This window comes from Protopterus annectens, chromosome 12.part0 (genome assembly GCF_019279795.1).
Source record: "Protopterus annectens isolate FY-2018-M chromosome 12.part0, PAN1.0, whole genome shotgun sequence".
NCBI classification, from domain to species: domain Eukaryota; kingdom Metazoa; phylum Chordata; order Ceratodontiformes; family Protopteridae; genus Protopterus; species Protopterus annectens.
The window spans coordinates 207760490-207786333 of record NC_056746.1 but is presented as its reverse complement, the minus strand read 5'-3'; the positions used below and the strand labels follow the sequence as shown (position 1 = coordinate 207786333).

Sequence of the window (25844 nt, the reverse complement as noted above, 5' to 3'; positions counted from 1 at the left end):
TTATTAAGTACACAGACAAGCGATCCAAGTAAAACAAAAATAGAGTAATAATTTCCTCACAAGCTTTCTAAATATATATATATATATATACTTTTTATCAGGCATGGGAGTGGTTTATTGTGCTGTAAAACAAAGTGTTATTGGTACACATGTTAAATTCACATCCCTTCCCCCATCAGTGTGACATTCGAGCTGGTCCTGCCCTACCTAGTAGCTGTCATAATAATATATAGCCTTAATGTACTTTAATGGTACATCTTATTTAACCAAATTATTAAGTCTGTGATTTTATATAAGGCAATATACTACATGGCTGGAAATATATCAACCTTAGTTCATTTTGCGATCAAAAATTATATATAGCTATACACATATAAGTTTTGCATGTAAAAATCAGTTTCTATTTTCATAACCTATTGTTAACAAAGATCACTTTCGTCCTTCTAGACTTCTTCAGGTCTGTGTGCAAGAACCCTAAAAACCTATATAATTGTATAATTAGTTAGTATTGTTATTACCATCATTTTGAATAAAGTGGAAAAAAGTGAACCAGAAAAAAATTATATATTAGAGATCTGAAACTAATGAAGAGGTTGTTTCTAGAAAACTTTTTATTTCAGTGTTTCATCTAAAAATTCAGTGCCTGCTGCCTTAAAGAATAAGTTGCCTATTTTACATTAAAAAAATGCTAAGCTGGTATATTGCAGTAGGGAATGGGGTGGCAAGCTGAAAAAACAGGTTCATAGTTACTACGCATCTCATCCAAAGGAGGACATATTCAGGACTGCAGCACCCCACCCACTTAAAATACAAATCCATATGCCATGGGAATAGAACCTGCAGTCCTCTACATCAAGATGCAAGTATGCTAGTTGCCGTGCTACTAATGCGGTTTTAAAATTCTGTACCACAGTAGTGATAGATACCATTTGCTAAACAAAAATAGTTGCACATTTTAAGCAGACTTAGCATGAGCAGCAAGTAAACTTCTGTTCCCTTGAGACTCACAATTCCTTAAAGATGCACTTGAAAATAAATTCCATCTAACTCTAACTAGGGCATTACACACACACACACACACACACACACACACACACACACACACACACACGCGCGTACACACCTCAACCTCTTTAGTGCAAGAAATCTGGACAAAACCTAAAATAAATAGGGACAGATTGTAACTATTGCTCTCATGAACTTAGATAATTGCTAGAATAACAGGATTTGTGTTAGTATGCATTTTTCTAAAGGATATGACGTCTAAAACTTAAAGGTCTGTTATTTAGCAACTTCAGTCCTTTTTAGGAGGAGTATGGGACAAAAATCAGGGCATTCTTTAAAAACCTGGACTATATATATATACATATATATATATATATATATATATATATATATATATATATATATATATATATATATATATATATATATATATATATATATATATATATATATATATATATATATATATATATATATATATATATATATATATATATATATATATATATATATACACATACACACACACACACACCATACCTCTCAGTCTCTTAGCACAAGACATCTGGACAAAGCCTGTTATATTGTTAGGGACAAAGGCCCAAAACTAGGGACATTTCGAAAGTTGCTAGAATAACAGAATTTGTGTTGGAATGCATTTTATAAAGGACATGAAGTCTGAAACTCAAATACATGTTATTATTTAGTAAGTTTAATCCTTACCTCATCCCAGTGATTTATCAAAAAAAAAAAACAGATGTTTTATGAGGAACAGACCAAAAATATAAGGCAAAAAATCTGGACATTTTGTGAAAATCTGTACAGTTGAGAGGTATATGAACACACATACATCCCCCTCCCTACTTAGAAAGTGGATAGAACAACAAGGTTTTGCAGTAGTATGCATTTTCTGAGGATATAAAGTCTAAAACTCAAATGTCTGCCATTATTTTCTGACTTCAGTCCTCAGTGATTTGCCAGGAAAAAACACAAGTTTGAGAAACAAATGGAAAATGAGGCAAAAATCTGTATAGTTGTGAGGTATGACCTCACCCCGTTACACACATTCCCCTCCACTTACTTACACACATTCCCCTCCACTTACTTACACACACACAGACCTACTTACTTCTTATGTACACACACGCATGCACCCTACCTACTTCTTACACACATGCGGACCCTACCTACTTCTTAAACACACGCAACCTACCTACTTCTTACACACAGACACACACACACACACACCCCTACCTGTGCCTACCTACTTCTTACATCCACACACTCCTACCTGTTTCTTAAGCACACACACCTCTTAAACAGGTAAACGCACACACCTACCTCTCACTTGTACCTTTGTGCACAGTCCAAAGATATTCTGGAATTCAAATTCCGCATGGGCACTGAAGATGAAGACATATGCAAAGCGTGAATGCCCCTAAAAAACTTTTGTTTTTAATTAAAAGAAAATTAATCTCCCGGCCAGCCGGTCCCAGGGGGTGCACTTGCACCCCCTTGCACCTGCCTAGGGGGCGCCCTTGATTGGGAGATAGTCCTGCTACTTGTTATATTACTCATTTAGTGTGTTTGTTGAACTAATAATTTTACCTTTAAAGAGGAGTTATTTCACCAAGTTGAGTACTGCTATTGGGGATTATTTTGCCCAATGCACGCCAACTTTGCTATGGGACTGTTTTGGTGTAGAATATATGTATGGAATTAAGTTTATGAAATAATTGTTGAATATTTTAGATAATGTAGATTTGATTTTTGTCAGGGTAGTAGGAACTATGTAGATCAATTTATTGAATATTTTCAAGACTAAGATTTTGTTTTATCTTTGAAGGCAGGAAAACTGGTATAAATACATTTTTTTATTTTTTTTTTATTTTTTAGATTTAGGACTTTATGGACTAAGCAGTGTTAAAACTATGACTACTGTACATAAGAAAGTAACTGCTAATGGTCAGTATTTGCATAACAAATGTCATCCTCCACATTTGCTTTCATCTCTCCCTTATAAAGAATTTTTAAAGTATGTAGTCTTCATAGTAATCATGCAGAGTTTCTAAGGGAAGCCAAAGAAACTAGTTCAAATGTTTATTAGGACTCATGACAAACACATATCCCATGGATTCCTATTGTAAAGCCCGTAATTTCCCTCAGTATAGATTTAAATTTGTTTAAGAATCGGTAGGAATAAGAAACATGAGAAGAAATGTGAATTATAGTTTAGATTAAATTGTAAAATATTTTTATGTCGTATACTTTATTTTCAGACAAATAAATGTTTGTTTTTATTGGAATTTTTGACCAGAGATGTGATTTTTTTTTTAATAATAAATGATATAACTGCCTAAAAATTACATTTAAATATTGCCACAACATAGGGAATATGTTACATATAGCTTTTATAAACATAATAGGATTCAAATAAGTGTCAGTATAAACCTGAGTCATAATAAAGGCCTTTTTCTGTGTGGATCATGTAATGTTTGTAAACATTATCAATTTTGAAAACACGAATAACTAGATTTATAGGTAATGGTAAATATTACTGTATCACTGAAGGTATTGTTTATGCAATTTAGTGGAAGGGGAAGCAAAAAGGGCAAGCAAAAACTTCTGGAAGGTATTAAGAAAAGTAGGGCAGAGAGCCCTGTGGCTTTATATTTTAAGGAATTTCATAGCAACAACCTGAAAAGGAACACTTGGTAGCAGATGTTGTGTAGCTATTCAATTCAAAACACAGTGTGTCAGAGATTCTGGATGCAAACACATTATTTATAGTAAATTATTATGATACTGGAATATCGCAAAATAGAGAGATATCTTAAAATTATTAAAAATATTAGTTCTTACAAAGTTCAAAGCTTTCTCAGCTTGTGGTTAAAACACAAAGAAGTTTCCAAGGCTGAAGGGAGTAAAGGGATAACAAGGTATGCATATTGGAGGACACTTTTCATGCTTCACTCCTGACATGGTTTGTGGTGTTTGGTTCCAGCAGACTACAAGAACAAACTACCAACTTCCTTTCAAGGTTAAATGAATGCAAGACACATTTGCCATCTGTTTGCTAATGTATAATGAACTCTTAACAGAGTCAGTGTTGTCAGATAAATAATAAAAATGCTTGAAACTATTGAATACATTAAACTAATGGTGTATTAAATTAAGCATTAACAGACAAAAACATAACATATCCATTGCAAACCCAAGACTAACATCACAGCAGTAAGTTTGAATTAATCGGGCAACCATTCTTGAAAAAGTTAAACAACTTCATAAAAGAATCTATTCATATTTTAAAGTATGGCACTTTATTTCTTGGGGGTTAATATGGAATGTAAATGGCAATATTTTATTTAAATTGTTTATTAATTGATTAATTTGTTGTTTTTAATTGTTTTATTATTGTTTTTTTAAAGGGTTGCAATTTTATGGGTAATTTTTTGGTGAACTCCTGTGAAGACGTTGCTGAGACACCTGAAGGTTTAGTGAAGTTTCTACTGCTGGGTCTTTTGTCTATTTGCTGTATTTATTACATGTTCACTGTTTTGCCATTTGTGGCACTTTATAGTTAGAGTAGAAATCTTGACAACTTTCACAATAAAATTTATACTTATGCCATGCTGACCTTCAGTGCATTAAGCTGCCAAACACGTGCTGAAGTGCCATGAAAATATTCTCTCATTTCAGAGATGAGGCTGGGAAGATTGAGGATAAGACTTTGAAAGATAGGATACTAGGCCTTATGCCACTTTTGTTAAGTTAGAGGCATTCTACCAAATGTGGCTATGATGCTGTGAATGCCTTATATAGGGTGGCATGCACTGTGTCAATTACTTGGGAGACATTGTTGGCTGAGGGCTCAGGTCCTTCTAGAACATGTCAATGCACAGCTACATAATACACACCTGGAGAAGTTGTTGGTGCTCCTGTAGAACATTCTTTTAGAAACTGCAGGAAATGAAGACTATGAGAAAAAATGGCAACATTACAAACTTTTCAGAATGGGAAGGCTGGGGAACCTCGGAGCAACATAGGAAGTAGTTGTGACTTACTTTTGCTCTTCCCTCCTGCTATCCACCAAGTCCCACTCCATGCCATTACCTCTGTTAATCCGTTTCATCCCTCCCATTGAATACGGGTTGCCTGGCCTTCTTTCTAGAAGAGTGGAAAAATTACTCAAGGCAAGTGGGTCTTGTAAATTGTAGTTCAGGGATGCAGGCTTCAGTTCTTACAAATGCCAAAGTTCTTGAACGTCCCATTAGCTCCCAAGGAACTGAGGCACTTTGTTAACCCCTCTTTTGAGATTTGCAAATACCATAACACAAGAACAGTCTTAAACTTCAGAGTCTTCCATGTCCCGAGGAAATATGGGCTATGGTGGCCCATTGTAAACCTTTCAAGGAAAAACACATTAAGTGCCAAAGTTCAGTATATTAACTTTGCAACTCCTTCTGTTTTTTTTTCTTTTTTTTCTTTTCTCAATGCTTGATGGTCACCCTCGACCTGAAAGATGTTGACGTCTATATATCTGTAGCCAGGGAAGATAGACATTGCCTGAGATATCAGGAGGATTCCACTTCCAAATAAAGTAGAAAGAAGAAAGCACATCGGAATAAAGGAAAATGACAGTAATACCAGCCATCAAGCCCTTCAAACCTATTTGGAAACCAGATACCTTTCCCATCCACCCGTTCAATTCCGTGGTGCTGTGATATATCAAAGAGGGTCGCAGCTGAATCATACCTGTTGTCCAGTTTGATGTTTGAGGCATAGAATCTGATCCAGGAGATGAGTTGAACCTTAGGGCATCCTGCATCCCTTTTTCAGGAAAAATTCCATGGAGACCTACCCAGGGCAATGACTGACTTTTATAAATAAATGCTTGACAGGTCTATCTTTCATAACTTGGTCCAGAGGTGGGGTACGCCAAAAATGGATTATTATTATTTTTTTTTTTTTGCTTATTGAGAAAATGGGTGATTTAGACAATTTTGCTTCTGGTATCAAAGCAGGAATTCCCAAAGATGCTACTTGTAGCTCTCTTTTAACTTGAACAGCAGTGATTCTACCTCCTACTCAGTATGGTAAATACACAGCCTGTACTGCTGCCTCAGCATATGAACTCCTTCATCCAACACAAAGAATCACTCATACACACCAAGTTGAGGATGCTTAGGCTGACTGCTTCCATTGCCTTAGGCATATTTTCCGAGGATGTGCTCACTGTCTTACAAGAGGCTAGGAAACCAAATATAAGGAAATCTTGCCACACTAAATAAAATAAAAAATTAAAAAAAACTCCAGCTGGTGCTAAAGGAGGGCCCAACATGGATCAAAATGGCCAAAGTGCTCATATACCCATTAGAGGTAGGTTTATGTTGCGCCTCAGTGAAGGAACATGTCTCTATTTCAGCCTGCCTTAAGATCACTCCCTGTCTTCATTTTTCCTGTTAATGCAATCCCTAATGAACCTGCTTTGTTATGGGACCTTAATTATGTGCTTGAGAAGGTGACTCCCCCACACACACACATACCAAAGTACAAGCTGCTTCTGCATCATTGAAGTTCTTGACCCAGAAAACTGTCTGTTACTTTGGCAGCATAGTCTATTCTTGAAGCAGCTGCCGGATTCCCAGCCTGCACATTCTCTAACCATTACAGTCTGGGCATTATTTCTAGAGAGACAGGGCAGAATGTAACACAGCCGTCTTACAAGGATTAATCTGCCCAACACATCCTCAGGCCTAGCCACTTATGGGTCCACAAGTTTTGTAATCTTAAATGTAAAGATTATTGTAGTGGTGGCTGTGATAGCATAGTATAGTTGTGCTAGGAACTAGATATAACTGTAGGTGTTTTAAGTGTGTTTACTGTTGCACTATTAGGGTACATAGACATCCTTGTTGCCTCTCTGACACCACAAAGCATAATTTTCATTTTTAAAATGAGGCCTCTGGCCAATCACTGTGTTGGCTGTCATTCCAAGTAGTACTTTGTTGGTAAAGTAAGACGGGCAGTGTGCTTCATCTCTGCCTTCTCCTTCTGTTGTAATTACCTAGGCATCAGTGGATGGGTGTAAACACATAACTTTAACATTCCAGAGATGGTTTCTGTAAGGTGGTTAATAGCAGAGTACATGCTTTCATTGGTCATCTACCCTGTCTGCAGTTCGTACATACTGTTAACATGCTATTGCTGCCATATCTATTGGTTTAATGTAAACACCTCTGATTGTCAGATGGTCTTAAATATTGCACCGTTTCCTCTTTTTTTCACTGAGATCTCAATTGCAGCAACTGGCAATGTTCTAAACATTATTTATTGTTGGAGTAAAACTGTAATATGAATTTGTAATCTTGAACCAAAGCGTTGTTGTTGCATTTATTATTGTGTACTGTAATTGGGGAGTTGAGTGTCACCATTTCTAGCCTGCAGTGTGATATTGACTTTAATACTAGAACAGCTCTGACCCAATTAAGTAGCTTTTCTTTGGTTTTAATTTTAGCGAATGTGGCAGCTGCAGCTGGAGGCTTCCTATACTTCTTCTCATACATTCCTTATTTTTTCATATCGCTCCGCTATGATCTAATGTCGCATGCACAGAAGGTGGCATCATGCCTGATCTCCAATGTTGGCATGGCAATGGGAGCACAGCTGATTGGCATGTTTGAAGGAAAAGGTGAGGAAATAATTCAAAAGTTTTTGCCAAGTATTGCTTGTGATATTCTTCTGTCATATTTCACTATTTTTTCAGTTCTTTAGATTGCTGACAAGAATTACTTTAGGTTCGGAGGCAATGTTCTTTTATTTGCACAGGACAAGAATGAGGCATAACAAGGAACTTGTGCAGCATACCAGCATTTTCAGGTTGATACATTGGGGCACTGCAGCCACCAGCACTCATTGTGCAATGTATATTTGTATTTAAAAATGGAGTAAGATAAAATTGAAGTAAAAACTTCCTAGTAAAATGTAATTGGTAGGTGATGGCTGCTCTTTTCAGGTAATCGTAGAGGATAGTAGTGGTTCTCTGTATTACTTTACAATTACATCTGTTTGATGATGGAAAACAATAAGCCTATCTACTCTGCCCTTTTAAGAACCTGAACAATTTTATCTCTCGTCCATATCTGCTTTTCCTGTTATCCTTTTTCCTCCTGTCCCCATGCCCTTGTGACTGTATTTGTGGATTCTATCTCCACAACCCATTCCAGTAGTTTGTTCTGTGGTTCTGTCATCCTCTATTTTAAAAAGTACTTTGAGAGCCATAGAGGAGTTTGCTCCCTGCTGTTTGCTATCTGTGTTCTCTCCCAATGTATTTCCTTTCCTAAAATACCCCCTCACATCTCCTCGGTATGATTTTGTGCACTAATGTCATGTTACCTCCTGACTCTTCTGCTTTCATTCAAGAAGAGCTATAACTCCACTAGCCTTTGGTCATATTCATGTCCGTCCATCCCTTGGAGCTTTCTGGTAGCCCTCTTTGGATTCCATACAGCAGCCCAATGTCTTTTTTATTATATAGCACCTGGAATTGCATGCAGTACCGAAGGTGTGATATAACCAAGGCCCTGTAGAATGGGAACATTATTAGTTTGCTTCTGTCTTCCCTGAAAATGCACCTTAGCATTATTTTGGTTCTGCCACTGCCTCTCACTCTCTCTGGTGATTCTGTCCAGGTGTCATCCCTAGGTCATCAGTTGGTACTTCATATTAGGATTGTTGTGGCCAAAGTGCACTACTTTGCATTTATGTTAAACCCTTTCTGTCTTCTTTCACCCCTTTCAAGTAGTTGTTAGACTGGCTGCTGTCCTGGCGATAATTATGTTCTAGAAATGTTTACCCAGTTTCCCTACAGGATTTTCACTACTGTAATAGTCTGTAGATCTGATGTGTTATCTAGTCACCATTCCTCACGTTAGGGTCTTGGACCCGATATCAGATCCGAGCCACCATACTCAGAACACAGCTTTGCTCAAGCTCCTCCCCTCCCATAATGCTCTGCTGCCATACACTCCATCAGATCTCGTTTACTGCTCAGTCAGATGCAGATTGCTCAGCTCCTGTTAAAGTGCATTTAGCTCAGAATTTTTAAATTTCTTGTTATTTCTTGAGTTTGTAGTGTTAGTGGGTAGTTTCCCTCTTATCTATCCCCTCCCAGTCGAGTCTTAACCTTGTTAGGTCCCTTTTTCCTCAGGGTATTGCCTTCGGCCTAATGTTTTTTGTGGTGTGCAAGTGTTTCTTTAGTAAGTGTGTGTGTGTGTAAGTGTGTGTGTGTGTAAGTGTGTGTGTGTGTAAGTGTGTGTGTGTGTAAGTGTGTGTGTGTGTGCGTTCTGGATGGATTTTAGGCTTTCGAACCTTGGCTTGTTGACTCTGGTTTTGCTTTCGGTTCGGCCATGTCTGAAAAACCTGTAGGTTTTAAAAGGTGCTCCTATTGTGGGCGGAAAATGCATATTTCTGACTCCCACGAGGAGTGCCTTTACTGTCTTGCCAGCGACCACCTTGAGGTGGAATGTGGCATTTGTGCTGCATTCAACCTGAGGGCTTTGGTCGACCATCACAATAAGCTCTTAATTAAAGATTTGGTCAAAGGAAAGGCCTTGATCACTGCTTCCCTGGCCAAGGCTGGCCCTCCTGGAGCTAAAAAGAAGCCTTCTGTTGAAGAGACCCCAACCAAGCATCCCAGGCTGTCTGATCCTAGGTCCTCGGATCTGGCTCCAGCCAGGGCAGGTTCAGATCCGAGATCTTCGGGTCCTAGGTCATCCAGTGAGTCAACTCCTGGATCCAAGGGCTCTGACCCTAAGCTCTCGGATCCGGTAACTTTGATGTCTCCCCGAGGGGAGGCACTGAACCTTCGGATCCGACCCTTTCAAATCCGAGGGATTTGAGAAATATTTCGTTGGATCCTTTGAGCTTGGTTCTGATTCGGTCAGATCAGAGAGTTGTGCTGGAGCCTGTAGTAGTGGAGGATCTTTCCGTGGATCCTTTGTCCCCTAAGCAGCTGTCTTCTCCAGCTAGATCTCATTCCAGGGAGCGCAATAGAAGACAATCGAGCTCCAGGCACAACTATCCTAGTAGGTCCCCCATCTCCTCCCAATCTTCTAGGAGTGTCCTCCCTATGGATATGGACAGGATGATGCAAGACTTCCTGAAAGCTCAGATGGATTTGGGGCTTCTGGCTTCCCTAACCCATAGGTCAGGGAACCAATCTCTCACCCCCCCCTTCGATCGCTCCTCATCCAACCAGTGGCTTGAATTCTCAGGGACTGTTGAATGGGGTGGAGGCTAGGGGAGCTTCAAGACCTAGTTCGGACCCTTCCCTGATAGGATCCACAGCTGGCACGGTTTCTGTTACCCCGGGACAGTCCACCTGGCTGGCCAGCCCTGTCGAGCCAGGGTCCATGGGAATTGGATTCGGGACCAGGTTTTTCGGACCATCTCTTCCCCTGGGAACCTCTGCCTTTGACAGTTCTGGTCCAGTGCCATCGGGTGGAGTGGTGGGACTGGGGGGGGGGGGTCCACCCTTTCTTCCACCAGGATATTACTGGTGGGAGAGGGGGATGGAACCTCTTCTAGTCCTTCCGGGCTGCTAAAAGATCCTTCTCTATCAGAGCTGCCTCTCCCATGCACGGTTCTCCTACCCAGCCCCAGTTTCTGAGCGGCTTGTCTCATCCTGCTCCAGGTCAGCCCATCCGAATTAGTCTCCAGGGATTATTCCCCCCGCAGGTCTCCCTTCCTCTTCTGAGTCTTCCCCGCCACCCCAGGTGGAGGAAGTTCCCAGGAAGAGGAGACATTTCAACTCCCCTATGGAGCCTCTTACTGAGGATACGGATGCTGATGAGGGGGACAGGTTCCCAAGATCTCCACTGGAGGACGTCTCCTTTGGAGACCTACTCGAGATCCTCAAGGCAAAAGGCGGTTGGTCTACCCAAACCCCGTCCTCTGAGGAATCAGTTTTCCTGGAGGCTTTCTGTATGTGGCCATCTACCTCTTGGGTGCTCCCCCTGCTGATCCTCTCATTGATCTTGTGGTCAGCAGGGCCTGGAAGGAGCCAGATACTGTGGAGCCAGTGCCCAAGAAAGCAGACAAATTTTTGAGCCCTCCTCCAGATAGAACCTATTGGTCCAAAGCTGTCCCAGTTGATGCTGTTGTGGTGGCTACTGCCACCAAAAAGGAATTGGCAGAGCAAAGTTTTTCTGTCCATCCACCCAATCGTGAGTCGAGGGCTATGGACAGATTTGGAAAGTGGGTGTTCGCTTCAGCTGCTTTCAGTTTGCAAGCACTAAATTACCTTGCGCATTTTACCCGTCTCCAGAGGGATCTGGTAAAAGAACTGTCTTCATCCCTCTCTGGGTCCATGTCTGAGGAGGAATTCAAGGCTATTTCTCCAAAGCTGTCAACCCTTCATTCAGTGGCAAATTCGTCCATGAGACTCATTTCCAATGCTACGGAAGGTCCTCATGGGCTGTAGGCTCAGCTATAAGGCGTCATACCTGGCTCCGCTTTAGCAGGTTTGCCAAGGCCTTCAAGAAGTCATTTGTTAACGGCCCCTTTGATGGTTCCACTCTCTTTGGTCCCACTGTGAAAGACACTTTGACCTGCAGTGAACAGGAAGGGAAGACCTTGTCAGCTGTTGGGATCATGTTTTCTGCCCTTCAGAGGTCCTTTTCCAAGACCCAGAAGGGGGGAGTAAGAAAATGTGATTCAGCAAGGCAACAGTCTCCCTTTCAGGATGTTCAGGAGGATTCCTCTTCCAGGGGATGGGGAAGAGGTTTCAATGGTAGATGTCACCCGAGGGGTAGAGGAGGCTCACAAAACCAAGGTTCCAGGGAGCCCTTCTCTGAGAAACCTTTACAATGTCCCTGAGATGTTGCCTGACTGTCCTTCTCTGGAGGCAGTCGGGGGTCGAATATCACTGCACCCGTTAGCCTGGGCAAGTATTACAAATGATCTGTGGGTGATAGCAATTGTATCCAGGGGTTATTGCATTCCCTTTTTGGAAATTCCTCAAAATTCAGTCCTCTTCCAGATGTGCCACCCATTCAAGAAGAGGCAGCCCGAAAGGAGGTTGTAAGCCTTCTTCAAAAACAAGCCATCCAACAGGTCCCTGCAGGACAGAGATGATTCGGAACTTATTCCTGCTTCTTTTTAGTTGCAAAGAAAACAGGGGGACCTACATCCTATTTTGGATCTCAGTCACGTGAACCACTTTGTGTGGAAGTCGGAGTTTTGGATGGTCACTGTGCAGTCGATTGTACCTCTTTTGCACAGCAATGACTGGATGTGCTCGGTAGACCTCCAGGACGCGTACTACCATGTAAAGATGGAGTGACAATCCAGGAGGTTTCTCCACTTTTGCTTGGGATTCGATCATTTCCAGTTCCGGGCTCTGCCCTTTGGTCTCACCACAGCCACCCGGTGGTAGCAGCTCACTTCCGACTTCAGGGAATCCAAGTTTTTCCCTATTTGGACGATTGGCTTCTGACAGCACCCACAAAGCATCAACTACTGAACAATATTCACTACGTTCTCTCCCTGTTCCATCGCTTGAGGATCACAGTGAACACTGCAAAGTCCTCCCTGACTCCCAACACAAAAATTGGAATTCGTAGGCACCTGTTGGACACCACCTGTCAGATTGCAGCCTTACCTCCTCGAAGGGTGTCGCTTATTTGCGACCAGGTTCAGACCTTGCTGGAGCTAACCTGCTCTCCAGTCTCACTAATTCTCAGGGCTCTAGGATCGATGGCTGCAGCCATTTATCTGGTTCAGATGGCTCGGTACCACATGAGGGTCCTTCAGTGGACCTTCGCAGTTCAGTGGTCAGCGTGGCAGCATCCCCTGTCTTTTCCCATTCGGCTCACCCCTGTGTGTCACAAGCATCTTTCGTGTTGGATTCGATCTCCTAGCAGGCAGGCCCTTCATTCCTCCTACTCCTGTGGCAACAGTCACCACAGACGCTTCCCTCCTGGGGTGCCAGGGCATTTTCAGGGACAGACAGTCCAAGGGACTTGGTCACCCTCAGAGACCGAACTGCACATCAGCGTTCTGGAGATGAGAGCAGTCCTTTTATCATTGCAAACCTTTCAAGACTGCCTTCCTCATGGGATGTTTGCGATTATCAGACAACATGGAACATGGCTGTTGTGCAGTATATAAACAAGCAAGGGGGCACACTTTCTTATCTGCTGTGTCACGAGGCTATGAGGGTCTGGGAGTGGGCGATGGCCATGGGGAGCTTTCTCATTGCAACACACATTCCCAGAGCATCCAACATGTTGGCAGACAAATTGAGCAGGGCTATCTTGACCCCTCACGAGTGGTCCCAAAACTCTGTGGTGGCTCAACAGATCTTCCATCATTGAGGTTATCCAAGCTGTGATCTGTTTGTATCTCCTCTCAACCACAAATGCAACAACTTCTTTGCATTGATCCCCCCAGAGGGGGACTCCCCCAGTGATGCACTCTCCCACGATTGGCCTCCGGGACTCCTGTATGCCTTTCCTCCGTTACCCAATCCCCAGAGTACTTAAGAAAGCCAGAAGCATTCTGAGTCAAACTATCTTCATTGCCCCCTTTTGGCCTCGGCAGGCGTGGTTAGTTCCCCCTTCTGTGGTCTCATTTGAGGCATCCACCCTGGGTACTCAATCAAATTCCGGATATTCTTCGTGGGTGCTCGATCAAATTCCGGATCTGCTATATCATCCTTCTCTCTTACCACTCCCGAATCTTCAGATCTTGCATCTGACAGCGTGGTATGTCCACTTCCAGTGATTTTGGCTAAGTCCAGGCTAGCTTCACCTGTGAAGGAGATTATTCTTGCTTCCCAGAGGTTTTCTACCAGAAAAGTTTATTCCAGTAAATAGAAGAGGTTTTCAGTTTGGGTGAAGAATAAGAATTTAGACCCTTCTCTGCCCCTATTCCCGAAATACTTATTTTCTTGACATCTCAGTTTAAAGAAGGAGCTAGTTTTTCCACTAGCAAGGTACAGTTGGCAGCCATTTGAAATTTTCACCTTGGTGGTGATTCGACCTTTTCTGCATGCTTCTGCAAGGCCTTTTTAAAAGGATTTTTACTGTTAAGGCCTCCTGTTAAACATCCTTCTCTATGGGATTTGACTTTGGTGTTTCAAGCTTTAACAAAACCTCCATTTGAACCAGCGGCTTTGTGCGATATAAAATTTCTGTCCTGGAAGACTGCCTTTTTAGTGGCAATTACTTCGGCAAAGAGAGTTTCGGAATTGCAAGCTCTTACTGTCAAGCCACCCTATTTAATTTTCCACAAGGACAGTGTGTTTCTAAAACCTGATCCAGCCTTCATGCCTAAAGTGGCTTTACCAGCGAATATCAACCAATGTATTCACTTACCGGTATTTTTCCCGAACTTTTCCAATAAAGGGGAATATATTCTGCACACATTGGATGCTCATCGTCAACTTTGCTGTTATTTACATCAAACGCGAGACTTTAGGCATTCAGACCAACTATTTGTAGCCTTCTCTGTTAATAGAAAAGGCAGGGGTATTTCAAAAGTCACGATTTCTTGTTGGATTTCATAATGTATTTCCTTTGTTTATTCTTCAGAGGGTATTTCCTTAGCTACTCCAGTGAGGGCTCATTCAACCAGGGCAGTTTCTGCTTCCATTGCCTTTGCAGATGGTCAGTCTTTAGGATAACATTTGTATGGCAGCAATGTGGTTTTCTCCCGACACATTTGTTTCCCACTATAAGTTGGATTTGGTTTCCAGAGGAAGGGCTTCATTTGGCTCCACATTTCTTTGGCATGTACTTCCTTGAGACCTCCCAGGATTTAGGTAGTTATGTACTTACCATAACTTGGCATCTGTTATCTGTAGTCACCATTCATCACAATCCCATCCTCCAGCCCCTGCCTGGAAGATTGGTTGGATTTGGCGGTTCTATTGGGTTTCTATGATTTATCTGTCTTCCTTCCTTGTGCAAACTCGATCTAAGGGAGTGTAGGGCAGCAGAGCATTATGGGAGGGGAGGAGCTTGAGCAAAGCTGTGTTCTGAGTATACCGGCTCGGATCCAAGATCCTAACGTGATGAATGGTGACTACAGATAACACAGATGCCAAGTTATGGTAAGTACATAACTATAATTCCTAGAGGTTTTTTTCTGTTACTGTCCCTGTTGTACTAGGATGCCACTGTTGCTTTTGTCGAGTCCTGTAGCATATCCACCCTAGCCAGTGATCTATTGAAAGTCTCTGTCAGAGGGTCTGCCAGTAGTCTGTCAGATTTCTATGTACTTGCAAAGAGGAAAAGGATCAGAATGAAAACAGGAGTATCAGAGCTGTAAGTTGGGGGTGGAGAAAGGAGGTGGAATCTGATAGGAGACTAAGCAAATTTGTCTCCAAAGAAAAAATAAAAAGTGGGTCAGTAAATCTGTGGCAAGAAACTCTTCTAGTGGTATGGAGAAGTTTGATAGCCGTCTGTATATTCTAGCCTTTTTTCCAACTGTAGAGGGTTTTCTTACTTAACTTTAGAGCTGAGGAACAAAAGTGGCTGTTGGCATCCTTCTGGGTACTCTTGTGATATTTCTTCTCCTGCCTCAGGAGCACCATCAAGAAAATGTTCAGAATACTGAGCCTGTGCATCATAACTCTACTCCCCAATCAAAAGTAAGACCTGACATAACTTGACAACCCTTTCTTCTAGGTATAATATTGCTTGTTCACATAGCACAGATGTTCTTCGTGTTTCACTGTTGCAGTCATCACACTTGGGTTATCTGCCTGCAGGTAGCCCTCGGTTGCCCTGAATACCAGAGACATAGTATTTCTGTGTCGGATGCTGTCGCTCCAGGACTGACATCAGATCGTCAGGGGTATAAAAACAGGCAGCCAATGCCATTACATCAGTCTTTCTTGCCGAGGAGCCCGAAGCAGAAGCAGTTCGCAAGTGCCAGTCTGCTGCTACCTGAATTTTTGTTTATGAATTGAATAATCCTGAAGTCTTCTAAAGCTAAGTACCCCATTGGAGATCCTTTTTTCTTGCTCTAACCGATGTCAGAAAAAGTTAACAATTGTCTTGCCTGTGGAAAGCAAATACCTCACAGAGATTTTCATTCTTACTGCGTCATTTGTTTAGGCCCAGACCACAACATACCTTGCTGTCGGTTTTGTGCCTTGTTCAACATCTGAACCATTCATCATCGGGCTCTCATTGTCGCTAAATTCTTTCGTTCTCGATCTCTGTATTCCAAAATAGCGTCGGTAAGCCAGCCGACTACCGATATTCCAAAAAAAGTAAGGATAAAGAGAGACAGACCGCGTAGGTCCAAAGCTGCCGACGATGCTTCCGTTAAGCTATTTGCCAGTTCACCGGTAGTCAGTGAGGCGCTTTCACAGCCCCTGATGCTTGCTTCAACGGATTCGCAGGCCTGTACTGAGACCCATTCGGAGTCCAGTATGCTGCGAGATGTTTCTTCGACTATGGAACCTGCGGATGTGTCTACCTTGGATGGGTCTGGAGCCGCTGTGCAGGCACTGGCTTCTGAGGCATTTCTTTGCTCAACTAATGTTTGACTCAAACCGACGATTTCTTTTTTATCTAAAACTACCGAGTTTCTTAGGCCTAGAGTACGCACTACACTGAGAAAACTGACAACCAAAGCGCATGCACCTACTCCCATGCCACATTGACAAATGCTTAGAATGGCAGAAGACCTTATTACGCTAATTAGGGAAAGTCAGCCTTCCCCTGCTAAGAGGAAAAGAGACCAGTCCACTGCAGCTTCAACAGACCAGGAGTCCCAATGACTCTGAGGTATCTGATTATGAAGGCATGCCCTTATCTGCTTATGCAGATTCGGATGCAGAGGAATCCATTCCCTCTGACTCCCCTCTAGAGGATTTTGCTTTTGGTGATACCTTACATACTTTGAGCATTTCCACTGGGAATGCCAAGACTATCCTCAGTCCAAAAAGAAACTCAGAGAATTCCTAAATTTGCCACAGCACAGGCCTTTAGCAATACCCCCTGTCCTGGAAGTTGTTGATGTTTTTATGGAATCCAGTCTTACTCCTGATACTTTACCTCCTGCCCCAAGGAAACCAGACAGGTACTACAGAGTACCTGACACTCACAAATTTCTTTTCAAGAATCCTACTGCTGACCCAGAGATCATTTCCCAGGGGCCTAAAGGTATCAAGGCAACTGCAGCCAAGAATCCCACCCCTTCGGACAGGGAATTCCACAGCTTTGGACAGATGAGGTAAGAAAGTATATACCTCTGCAACTCATGCTATTAGGGCATTGAATTTTCAGTTTCACATGCTGAAGTACCAGCAACATATTATGGAACTTGTTAAACAAAATGTGGCTACCTTTACAGACTGTGCAGAAAATAAAGAATTGCAGGAGCTTATGCACTCTGCAAGCCACGTCAGCAACCATACTTTGCAGTGTGGCTTTGACGCCTTAGAAACCTCTTGCTGGGCAGTAGTCACTGGTTCTGTACTGAGAAGACATGCTTGGCACAAGGAGCAGACTTTGCCAGACCATGTCATATCAAAGTTACTAGATGCGCCTTTGAACAAGGAAAGTTTGTTTGGCACCTAAGCAGAAGAGGTTCTTAAAAAGATGGAAGAAAAAGCTAAGTCTATGCAGACTGTTAAAGAATTCTTACAAGTAAAACCCCCTAGATTCAGTAGGCATTGCCCTTCCAAACACTGGTCCTTTCCAGCCCCCTCCAGGCCATCTCAAGCCAGACCCAGGAGAAACAGACCACCCAGACTACAGTCTCAGGGTATGCAGAGATCTAAGCAATGGAGTCCCCCCACCTCCAAAGCAGGGAAGTGAAAAGCCACCTCCATACGGAAAAAACTCAGGTTTACTATCACGTGTTCATTCATCTTTTAGACAGATGAACTGTGTGTGAAAACCACATAGCGGAACTGTTGGGGCGATCACCACAATGTCGAAGCTGACAAGAGCGAATGGCCGTTGTTGGCAGCTCCAACATTGTGGTGCAGATTGCACTATAGTGGGGATGGGGAAATGTACCCTTATCCTCACTGTAGTGCAATTTCGGAGTTTGTCTATATAAGTAGGGGGGTGGGGGGTGCAGGGGGGCTTGCCCCCTGCAACAAAACAGTTGTAGTATGTTGGGTGGGTAGGAGCATTTCAGTGTAGTCAACATTTTTGAAATTCGACTGCACTGAAATGCTCGGTTCAACATTTACACTAATCGGTGTACAGATTTCCGAACATTTGGTTCGGACATCTGTACATTCGAACAATGTTATGTCAAACATGTGATAGTAAACCAAAAACTCACAATGACTTCTCTACTCCACTCCCCATCCCTGCCCAATTCCTGGTGCCCCTAGGAGGAAAAATTGCCCTTCATGCAAAAAACTGGATGTCCATTACACAAGACCGATGGGTCCTCAACATTGTATCCCAGGGGTACAAATTTTACTTCCACTCACTGCCAACCCCAAGAGGGTTCCCAGACTTTCCTCCAAACCAGTGGGCAGAGGCTCAAAGCCAAGTTCTTTCCCTGCTCTCCATCAGAGCTATTCAGCCAGTTCCAGTAGAACAGATAGGTAAAGGATTCTATTCCAGACTCTTCCTGGTACCCAGAAAAGAGGCTTGGCGCCCAATCTTGGATATTTCAATTCTCAACACCTTCCTGGTTGTACCAAAATTCAAAATGCTTACCCTGCAACAGCTTCTACCTATGCTAGCCAAGGATGCCTGGTTAGTCACCCTAGACTTAAAAGAAGCCTATCTGCACATCCCTATAAGGGAGTCATGCAGAAAGTATCTGTTTCAGGGTCGGATCTATGCATTATCAGTTCTTTGCACTTCCCTTTAGCTTATCCACTGCTCCCAGAGTATTCACAAAATCCCTGGCTCCAGCCATTGCTTACTGCAGGCAGAGAAATATCCAAATTTACCCGTACTTGGACGACTGCCTGATTCAGGCGGACAATCAGGAATTGCTGTTGCAGCACCTGACATTTGTGAAAAACCTTCTCACTTCCCTTGGGGTACACCATCAATGAAAAGAAATCAAAACTGGTACCCCGTCAAAAGATTGTATTCCTGGGAGCAAGCTTGGAAACAACATCCCAGATGGCATTCCTCACTTCAGAAAAACAAGTCTGTCTGACAGCCTATTAAAAACAAATGGCCACCAGAACCCAGCTATCCGCAAGAAAAATACTGCAGGCCCTAGGGTTCATGGCCTTATGTATACTGTTAATTCTATATGCAAGACTGCATATGAGGAAACTTCAGTGGTACTTAAGTCTTTCGTGCCAGCATTCTCAGGACCTGGAAACAGTCATTCCTATCATATCCTGTCTAAGGACAGAGTTTCTTTAGTGGGCAGAAGCATGCAACCACAACAAGGGACTGCCCTTTACTCAACCCCACGCTGCCCAGACCCTAACCACAAATGCATCAGACTATGCCTGGGGGAGCATACATGGGCGGCAAATGCATTCAGGGCTACTGGAGCCCAAGTCAAATTCATCTGCACATCAGCCAAAAAGAGATGCTAGCTGTCCAGCGCCCTGACAGCTTTCAGATCCCTACTCTTTCCAGGACAACTTCTAATAAAAACAGACAACACCACAGTTATGTGGTACATCAACAAGCAGGGGGGGGAACCCACTCTTACTCACTCTGCAGGTTAGCCATGGCCGTGTGGAACACGACCTTGGACATGCATGTCCATCTGCAAGCTCAATTCCTGCCAGGCAAACAAAACTCACTGGCGGACGACTTAAGCAGAAATCTCCTAGACCCACACGAATGGCAGTTGGAGCCCTGCACCTTCAACCTTTTGATTCAGAAATGTGGGACCCCAGAGGTGGATCTATTTGCCTCCCCCTACAACTACCAGCTCAGCAAATTCTGCACCAGGAACCCTCACAGCAGGGCCTGGAAAGTGGATGCCCTTTCTTTTCAGTGAGTAAATATCTCAGTCTATGCCTTTCCCCCTTTGCCCCTTCTCTCAAGAGTATTACTCAAGATAAGACAGGACAGACCAAGGACAATTCTGATTGCCCCTGACTAGCCACATCAGCACTGGTACCCACTCCTGCGCAGCCTGTCACCAGTGCCACCCTGGCACCTACAACAGAACCCAACCCTGCTCTGTCAGCAGGTGGGACTGATTTTGCATTTGCAACTGCAAACCCTAAATCTTCCAGCCTGACTTATTCCTTGAATTCTCCCCCAACAACCCTAAGCAAACAGGTGCTGGACGTCATTCTTGAAGCCAGAAACCCAGTACAAGAAAATCCTATGCTGATAAGTGGAAAACGTACTGCTCCTGGATTCAGTCTAAAGGAGAGGACACAACTCTGCCCTCCTTGCCTCTAATCCTGGATTACTTAGCAGATCTACTCCACAGAGGCCTGTCCTCCTCCTCCATTAAGATACATGCCTTAGCCATTTTGGCTCATTACAACACGGAGCCACCTCTCTTCTCGCACCCTTTTATCAAACAGTTCCTGAGAGGGGCACACAACTTAAGGCTGCCTAGGAGAACATGCACCCCTGCGTGGGACCTTAACTTTGTACTGAAAAAGCTCACGCTTCCCCCCCTTTGAACCTGCAGCATCAGCAGAGTTAAAATTCCGCTCTTGGAAAACAGCCTTGCTTCTGGCCATCACTTCAGCTAGAAGAGTGTCTGAGCTACAAGCACTTTTGGCTGTGGAACCCTTCATTATTTTCCATGCTGACAGGGTTTCCCTCAGGACTAACCCTTCCTTTATGCCTAAAGTGGTGTCCAGCGTGGCTCTAAACCAATCAATCCATTTGCCAACTTTCTTCCCTAATCCTCAGAATAAAGGGGAAAGGATCCTGCACTCCTTGGACATGCACAGACAGCTCAAATTCTACCTTGATAGGACTAAGCCCTTCAGAAAGTCTGACCAGTTAATGGTCAGCTTTGCAACAGGGGCAGAGGGCAAGGCCATTTCAAAACAAACAGTTTCCAGATGGATAGCACACTGCATTCATTTCTGCTTCAAGCACCATGGGAAACCAACCCCTCAGGGGGTCAGAACACATTCCACTAGGGCAACTTCTACCTCTACATCATTTCTCAGGGGAGTCCCTACCAGGGACATCCTGGAAGCTGCTGCCTGGAGTTCTGTACACACCTTCACCAAGCATTACCACCTGCCTATCTTTTCCAAATTTAGGGCAAGTTTTGCAGCCGCAGTCCTGCAAGGCATACTAGCCAGTCCTAACTCTTCTTGACTCCCTCCACCCTTCTTCAGCTTTGCGAATCCACCCAAGTGTGATGACTGCAACAGTGAAACATGAAGAAAATAGTACAGTTGTGTACACTTACCATAAATGTAGATGTTCAAGTGTATTCACTGTTGCAGTCCTGGATGTTCTTCGTGTTTCACTGTTGCAGTCATTACATTTGGGTAATCCTGCTGGCAGGTTGCCCTCAGTCGGCCTGAATTCCAAAGTCCTGGGTCGGCTGCTGTCACCCCTTCCCTGACGTCAGGTCGTCAGGGGTATAGAAGATGCAGCCGACGCCATTTTCTTTAGTCTTTCTTGCCGCGCAGTGCCCGAAGCAGAAGCAGTTCACAAGTGCCGGTCGGCCAACTCCTGAGAATTTCGTGTTCGACATTCAGATCCAAAGTCTTCAATAAAGCTAAGCACCCCATTGGGGAAACATTTTTCTTGCTCCAGACCAATGTCAGAAAAAGTTAATAATTGTATTTCTTGTAGAAAGCAAATACCTCATAGGGACTTTCATTCTTACTGTATTCCTTGCCTAGGCCCTGATCACAACGTTGCTGGTTGTCGGTTTTGTGCTAGATTTAACCAACGCACTATTAAGCGTCGGTATGATTTTGCTTTAAACTATTTTGGACGCCGGGTTAATTATCCAGAAATGTCGTCGGATAGCCATCCGACTACCGAAGTTCACAAAAAACAGAAAGAAAAGGAGAGAGATAGACAACCGAGGCCCAAAACCGATGACGAAGCTTCTCCTAAACCAGTCACCCGTTCGCCGGTTCTCAGTGAGGCGCTTTCACAGCCCCTGATGCCCGCTACTTTAGAGTCGCAGGCCGCTACCGACTCCCATGTGGAGTCTGCCATGCCGCTGGAAACTCAAGGTGTTGGGGCCTCGGATACTATTCCTTCAGATGGGTCCAGAGCCGCTGAGCAGGCACCGGCTTCTGAGGGTGTATTCAGACCTAAACAGCTTTACATTAAACCAACCTCAGCTTCAAAGGCAAAGACCAAAGCACCTTCTAAAGCAAAGAAACAAACTCAAGAGCCACTTGGACAGACCTCTATGCCCAAAAAACAGATGCTCAAAATGGCCGAAGACTTAATTACCTTGATCAGGGGTTCCCATCCCCTTCCTGATAAGAGGCCTAGGCAAGAGACTGACTATGAATCTTCAGATCAGGTTTCTATTTCTTCTGATTCTTCTTCTGATCAGGAATATTCTCTTCCCCCCCTATGAGTATTCTGATGCTGAAGAATCTCTACATTCAGCTTCTCCTCCAGAGGACTATTCATTTGAGGAAACCTTGCATACCATGAGGGAGCATTTCCACTGGGAGAGCCAAGATTTTTCAGAATCTAAAAAGAGGCTTGGGGATTTCCTTTTACTACCTCAACACAGGCCACTAGCCATTCCACCTGTGTTAGATATTGTAGATGATGTGTTTTCGTAGTCTAGTCTTACCCCTGACTCCTTACCTCCAGCTCCTGTTAAGCCTGACAGATATTGCAGGGTTCCCGATTCTCATAAATTCCTTTTTAAAAACCCTGCTGCAGACCCTGAAACTATTTCACAGGGTCCCAAAGGAGTTAATGCTTCTGCTGCAAAAAACCCTACCCCCTCTGACAGAGATTCTAGGGCACTGGATAGATGGGGAAAAAAGGTTTACACATCTGCTACCTTGGCTATAAGGGCCTTAAACTGTCAGTTTCATATGCTCATATATCAGCAACATGTCACGGCATTGCTTAAACAGAAAATGTTATTAAACTCTGAATGTGCAGAAAACAAGGACATGCAGGATTTATTGCATGCAGCTGAACAAGTTGGAAAGCATACTTTGCAATGTGGATTTGATTCTTTGCAGGCCTCCTGCAGGGCCGCAGTGACTGGTTCTGTAATTAGGCGGCATGCTTTGTTAAAGGAACAAAATCTGCGTGATCATGTCAGTTAAATTATTAGATGCACCTTTACAGCATGATACTTTGGTGTTAAGACAGAGAGGAGGTGTTAAAGAAAATGGAGGACAAAGCTAAATCTATGCAAACTGTCAAAGATTTTTTACAAGTACAGCCACCTAGGTTTAGTAGACACTGACCTACTAAGAATTGGTCCTTTCCTGTGTCAGACAGACCCAGATGCCCTAGAGGCAGATCCCAGGTGCAAGGTTCCTACAGGTCAAAGCAATAGGGTGCTTCTACCTCCAAAGCTGGAGAAGACAAATCACAGCCATACAGGGAACAGTCCCAATGACTTCCCCCTGCCTGCACCAAGCACTTATCTCCTGGCAGCACCCTTAGGGGGAAAATTAGCACTTTTTTCTCAAAATTGGCACATTATAACCCAGGACAAGTGGGTTCTAAATATTGTGTCATAAGGGTACAAGTTCCATTTCCATACCCTGCTAAAGGCAAATGGCTGGCCAGATCTGCCAAAAAATCAATGGGCAGAGGCACAAAAACAAGTCTCATCCCTCATGGACATGGGGGCCATTCAGCAAGTACCAGAGCAAGAGCAGGGACAAGGATTTTACTCAGGATTGTTCCTGGTGCCCAGAAAGGACAAGACCTGGAGACCAATACTGGACCTATCTACTCTGAATACATTCCTGGATATACCAAAATTCAAGATGATGACTTTGCAGCAGCTTCTGCCCATGCTGGGCAAGAACGCTTGGCTGGTGACTCTAGACCTAAAAGAGGCATACCTGCATGTCCCAATCAGACAATCATGCAGAAGATACCTCAGATTCAAGGCTGTCTCAATGCATTACCAATTCTCTGCACTGCCCTTTGGCTTATCTGCTACGCCCAGGGTCTTTACAAAGTGCCTGGCACCAGTAATTGCATTCTGCAGACAAAGAGGAATACAAATATATCCTTACTTGAATGACTAATTCAAGCAGAGAACAAGGACATTCTTCTACAGCATCTGGCATTTGTAAAAAGACTTCTAACATGCCTAGGGTACACAGTCAGCGAAAAGAAATCAAAACTAGTACCCTCTCAAGAGGTAATATTCCTGGGTGCAAGCTTAAATACAACTGCCCAGATGGCTTATCTCACGCCAGACAAACAAAGGCAACTGACTACCTATTTCAAAATGTTGGTAACAAGGGCCCAGTTATCTGCAAAAAAAATTCTGCAGGCTTTGGGCTTCATGGCATCCTGCATCCTACTAATTCCATATGCAGGACTGCGTATGAGGAAACTTCAATGGTACCTAAAATGTGTTTGGACTCAACATTGCCACAGCCTGGAAACAATGGTTACTCTCATTCCCTGCCTACAACAGGAGTTTCGATGGTGGGCAAAGGACCTACTTCATCCGGGACAACTACTGATAAAGACAGACAACACCATGGTCATGTGGTATATAAACAAGCAGGGGGGCACACATTCTTACCCCCTTTGTAGACTAGCCATGACTTTGTGGGACACAGCATTAACTTACCAAGTACATCTGCAGGCACATTTCCTGCCAGGAAAGAAAAATACTCTGGCAGACGAACTCAGCAGAAACCTCATGGATCCCCACGAGTGGCAGCTGGATCCACAAGTCTTCAGCACGATAACAAGGAAATTGGGATGCCCGGACATAGATATATTTGCCTCCTCTCACAACTACCAACTAAAAAGATTCTGCACAAGGATTTATCACCAGTGCCTGCATGGGACCTCAACTGTGTCTTGGAAAAGCTCACCCTGCCTCCTTTTGAGCTAGCTGCTACTGCTGATGTAAAGTTTTTATCTTGGAAAACAGCTCTGTTCCTAGCAATAACTTCTGCAAGACGAGTTTCAGAGCTACAGGCACTCATGGCTGTGGAACCTTTTATCATCTTTTATCCAGACAGGGTCTCTCTGAGGACAAACCCAACACTTATGCCTAAGGTGGTGTCCAGTGTGGCTCTTAACCAAACTATTCATCTGCCAACTTTTTATCCAAATCCACAGAACAAGGGGGAGATAATTCTGCATTCTTTGGGCATACACAGACAGCTTAGATTCTACTTGGACAGAACCAAAGTTTTCAGAAAGACAGAGCAATTACTAGCGGCATATGCTGCAGGATCACAAGGAAAGGCTACCTCAAAGCAGACTATTTCAAAGTGGATAGGTCACTGCATTCGTTTCTGCTACTTACACCATGGCAAGCCAGTGCCAAGGGCATTAGGCCACATTCAGCCAGAGCTGCAGCCACTTCAGCAGCCTTTCACAGGGGAGTACCAACCAAGGACATTTTAGAGGCTGCTACTTGGAGTTCAGTGCACTCCTTTACAAAGCACTATCATCTGCCACTCTACTCTAAATCTAGGGCAGGCTTTGCCACTGCAGTTCTGCAGGGCCTCATAGCCACTCCTAATGCTGTTTAGCTCCAGCCTCCCATCCATAGCTTTGGGACTCTACCCAAATGTAATGACTGCAGCAGTGAAACACGAAGAACATAGTACAGTTGTGTACACTTACCAGAAATGTAGATGTTAGAGTGTATTCACTGTTGCAGTCCAGGTTACCCACCCGCCATCCCCCTTTCTTTTGATGGAACCTATCTTTTCTTCTCTGATTTATACAACCTATGTGGTG

General features: G+C 43.4%; 1 protein-coding gene across 1 annotated transcript in view; it reads left to right on the top strand.

Annotated features, from left to right (window-relative positions):
• Positions 1–25844, top strand: part of ABCA3 (ATP binding cassette subfamily A member 3) — a gene marked incomplete in the record, with an annotated part of 1818321 nt that overhangs the window by 422004 nt on the left and 1370473 nt on the right. The window contains 1 exon segment of the mRNA XM_044089258.1: positions 7523–7696. Coding sequence (XP_043945193.1) covers positions 7523–7696 — 174 coding nt within the window.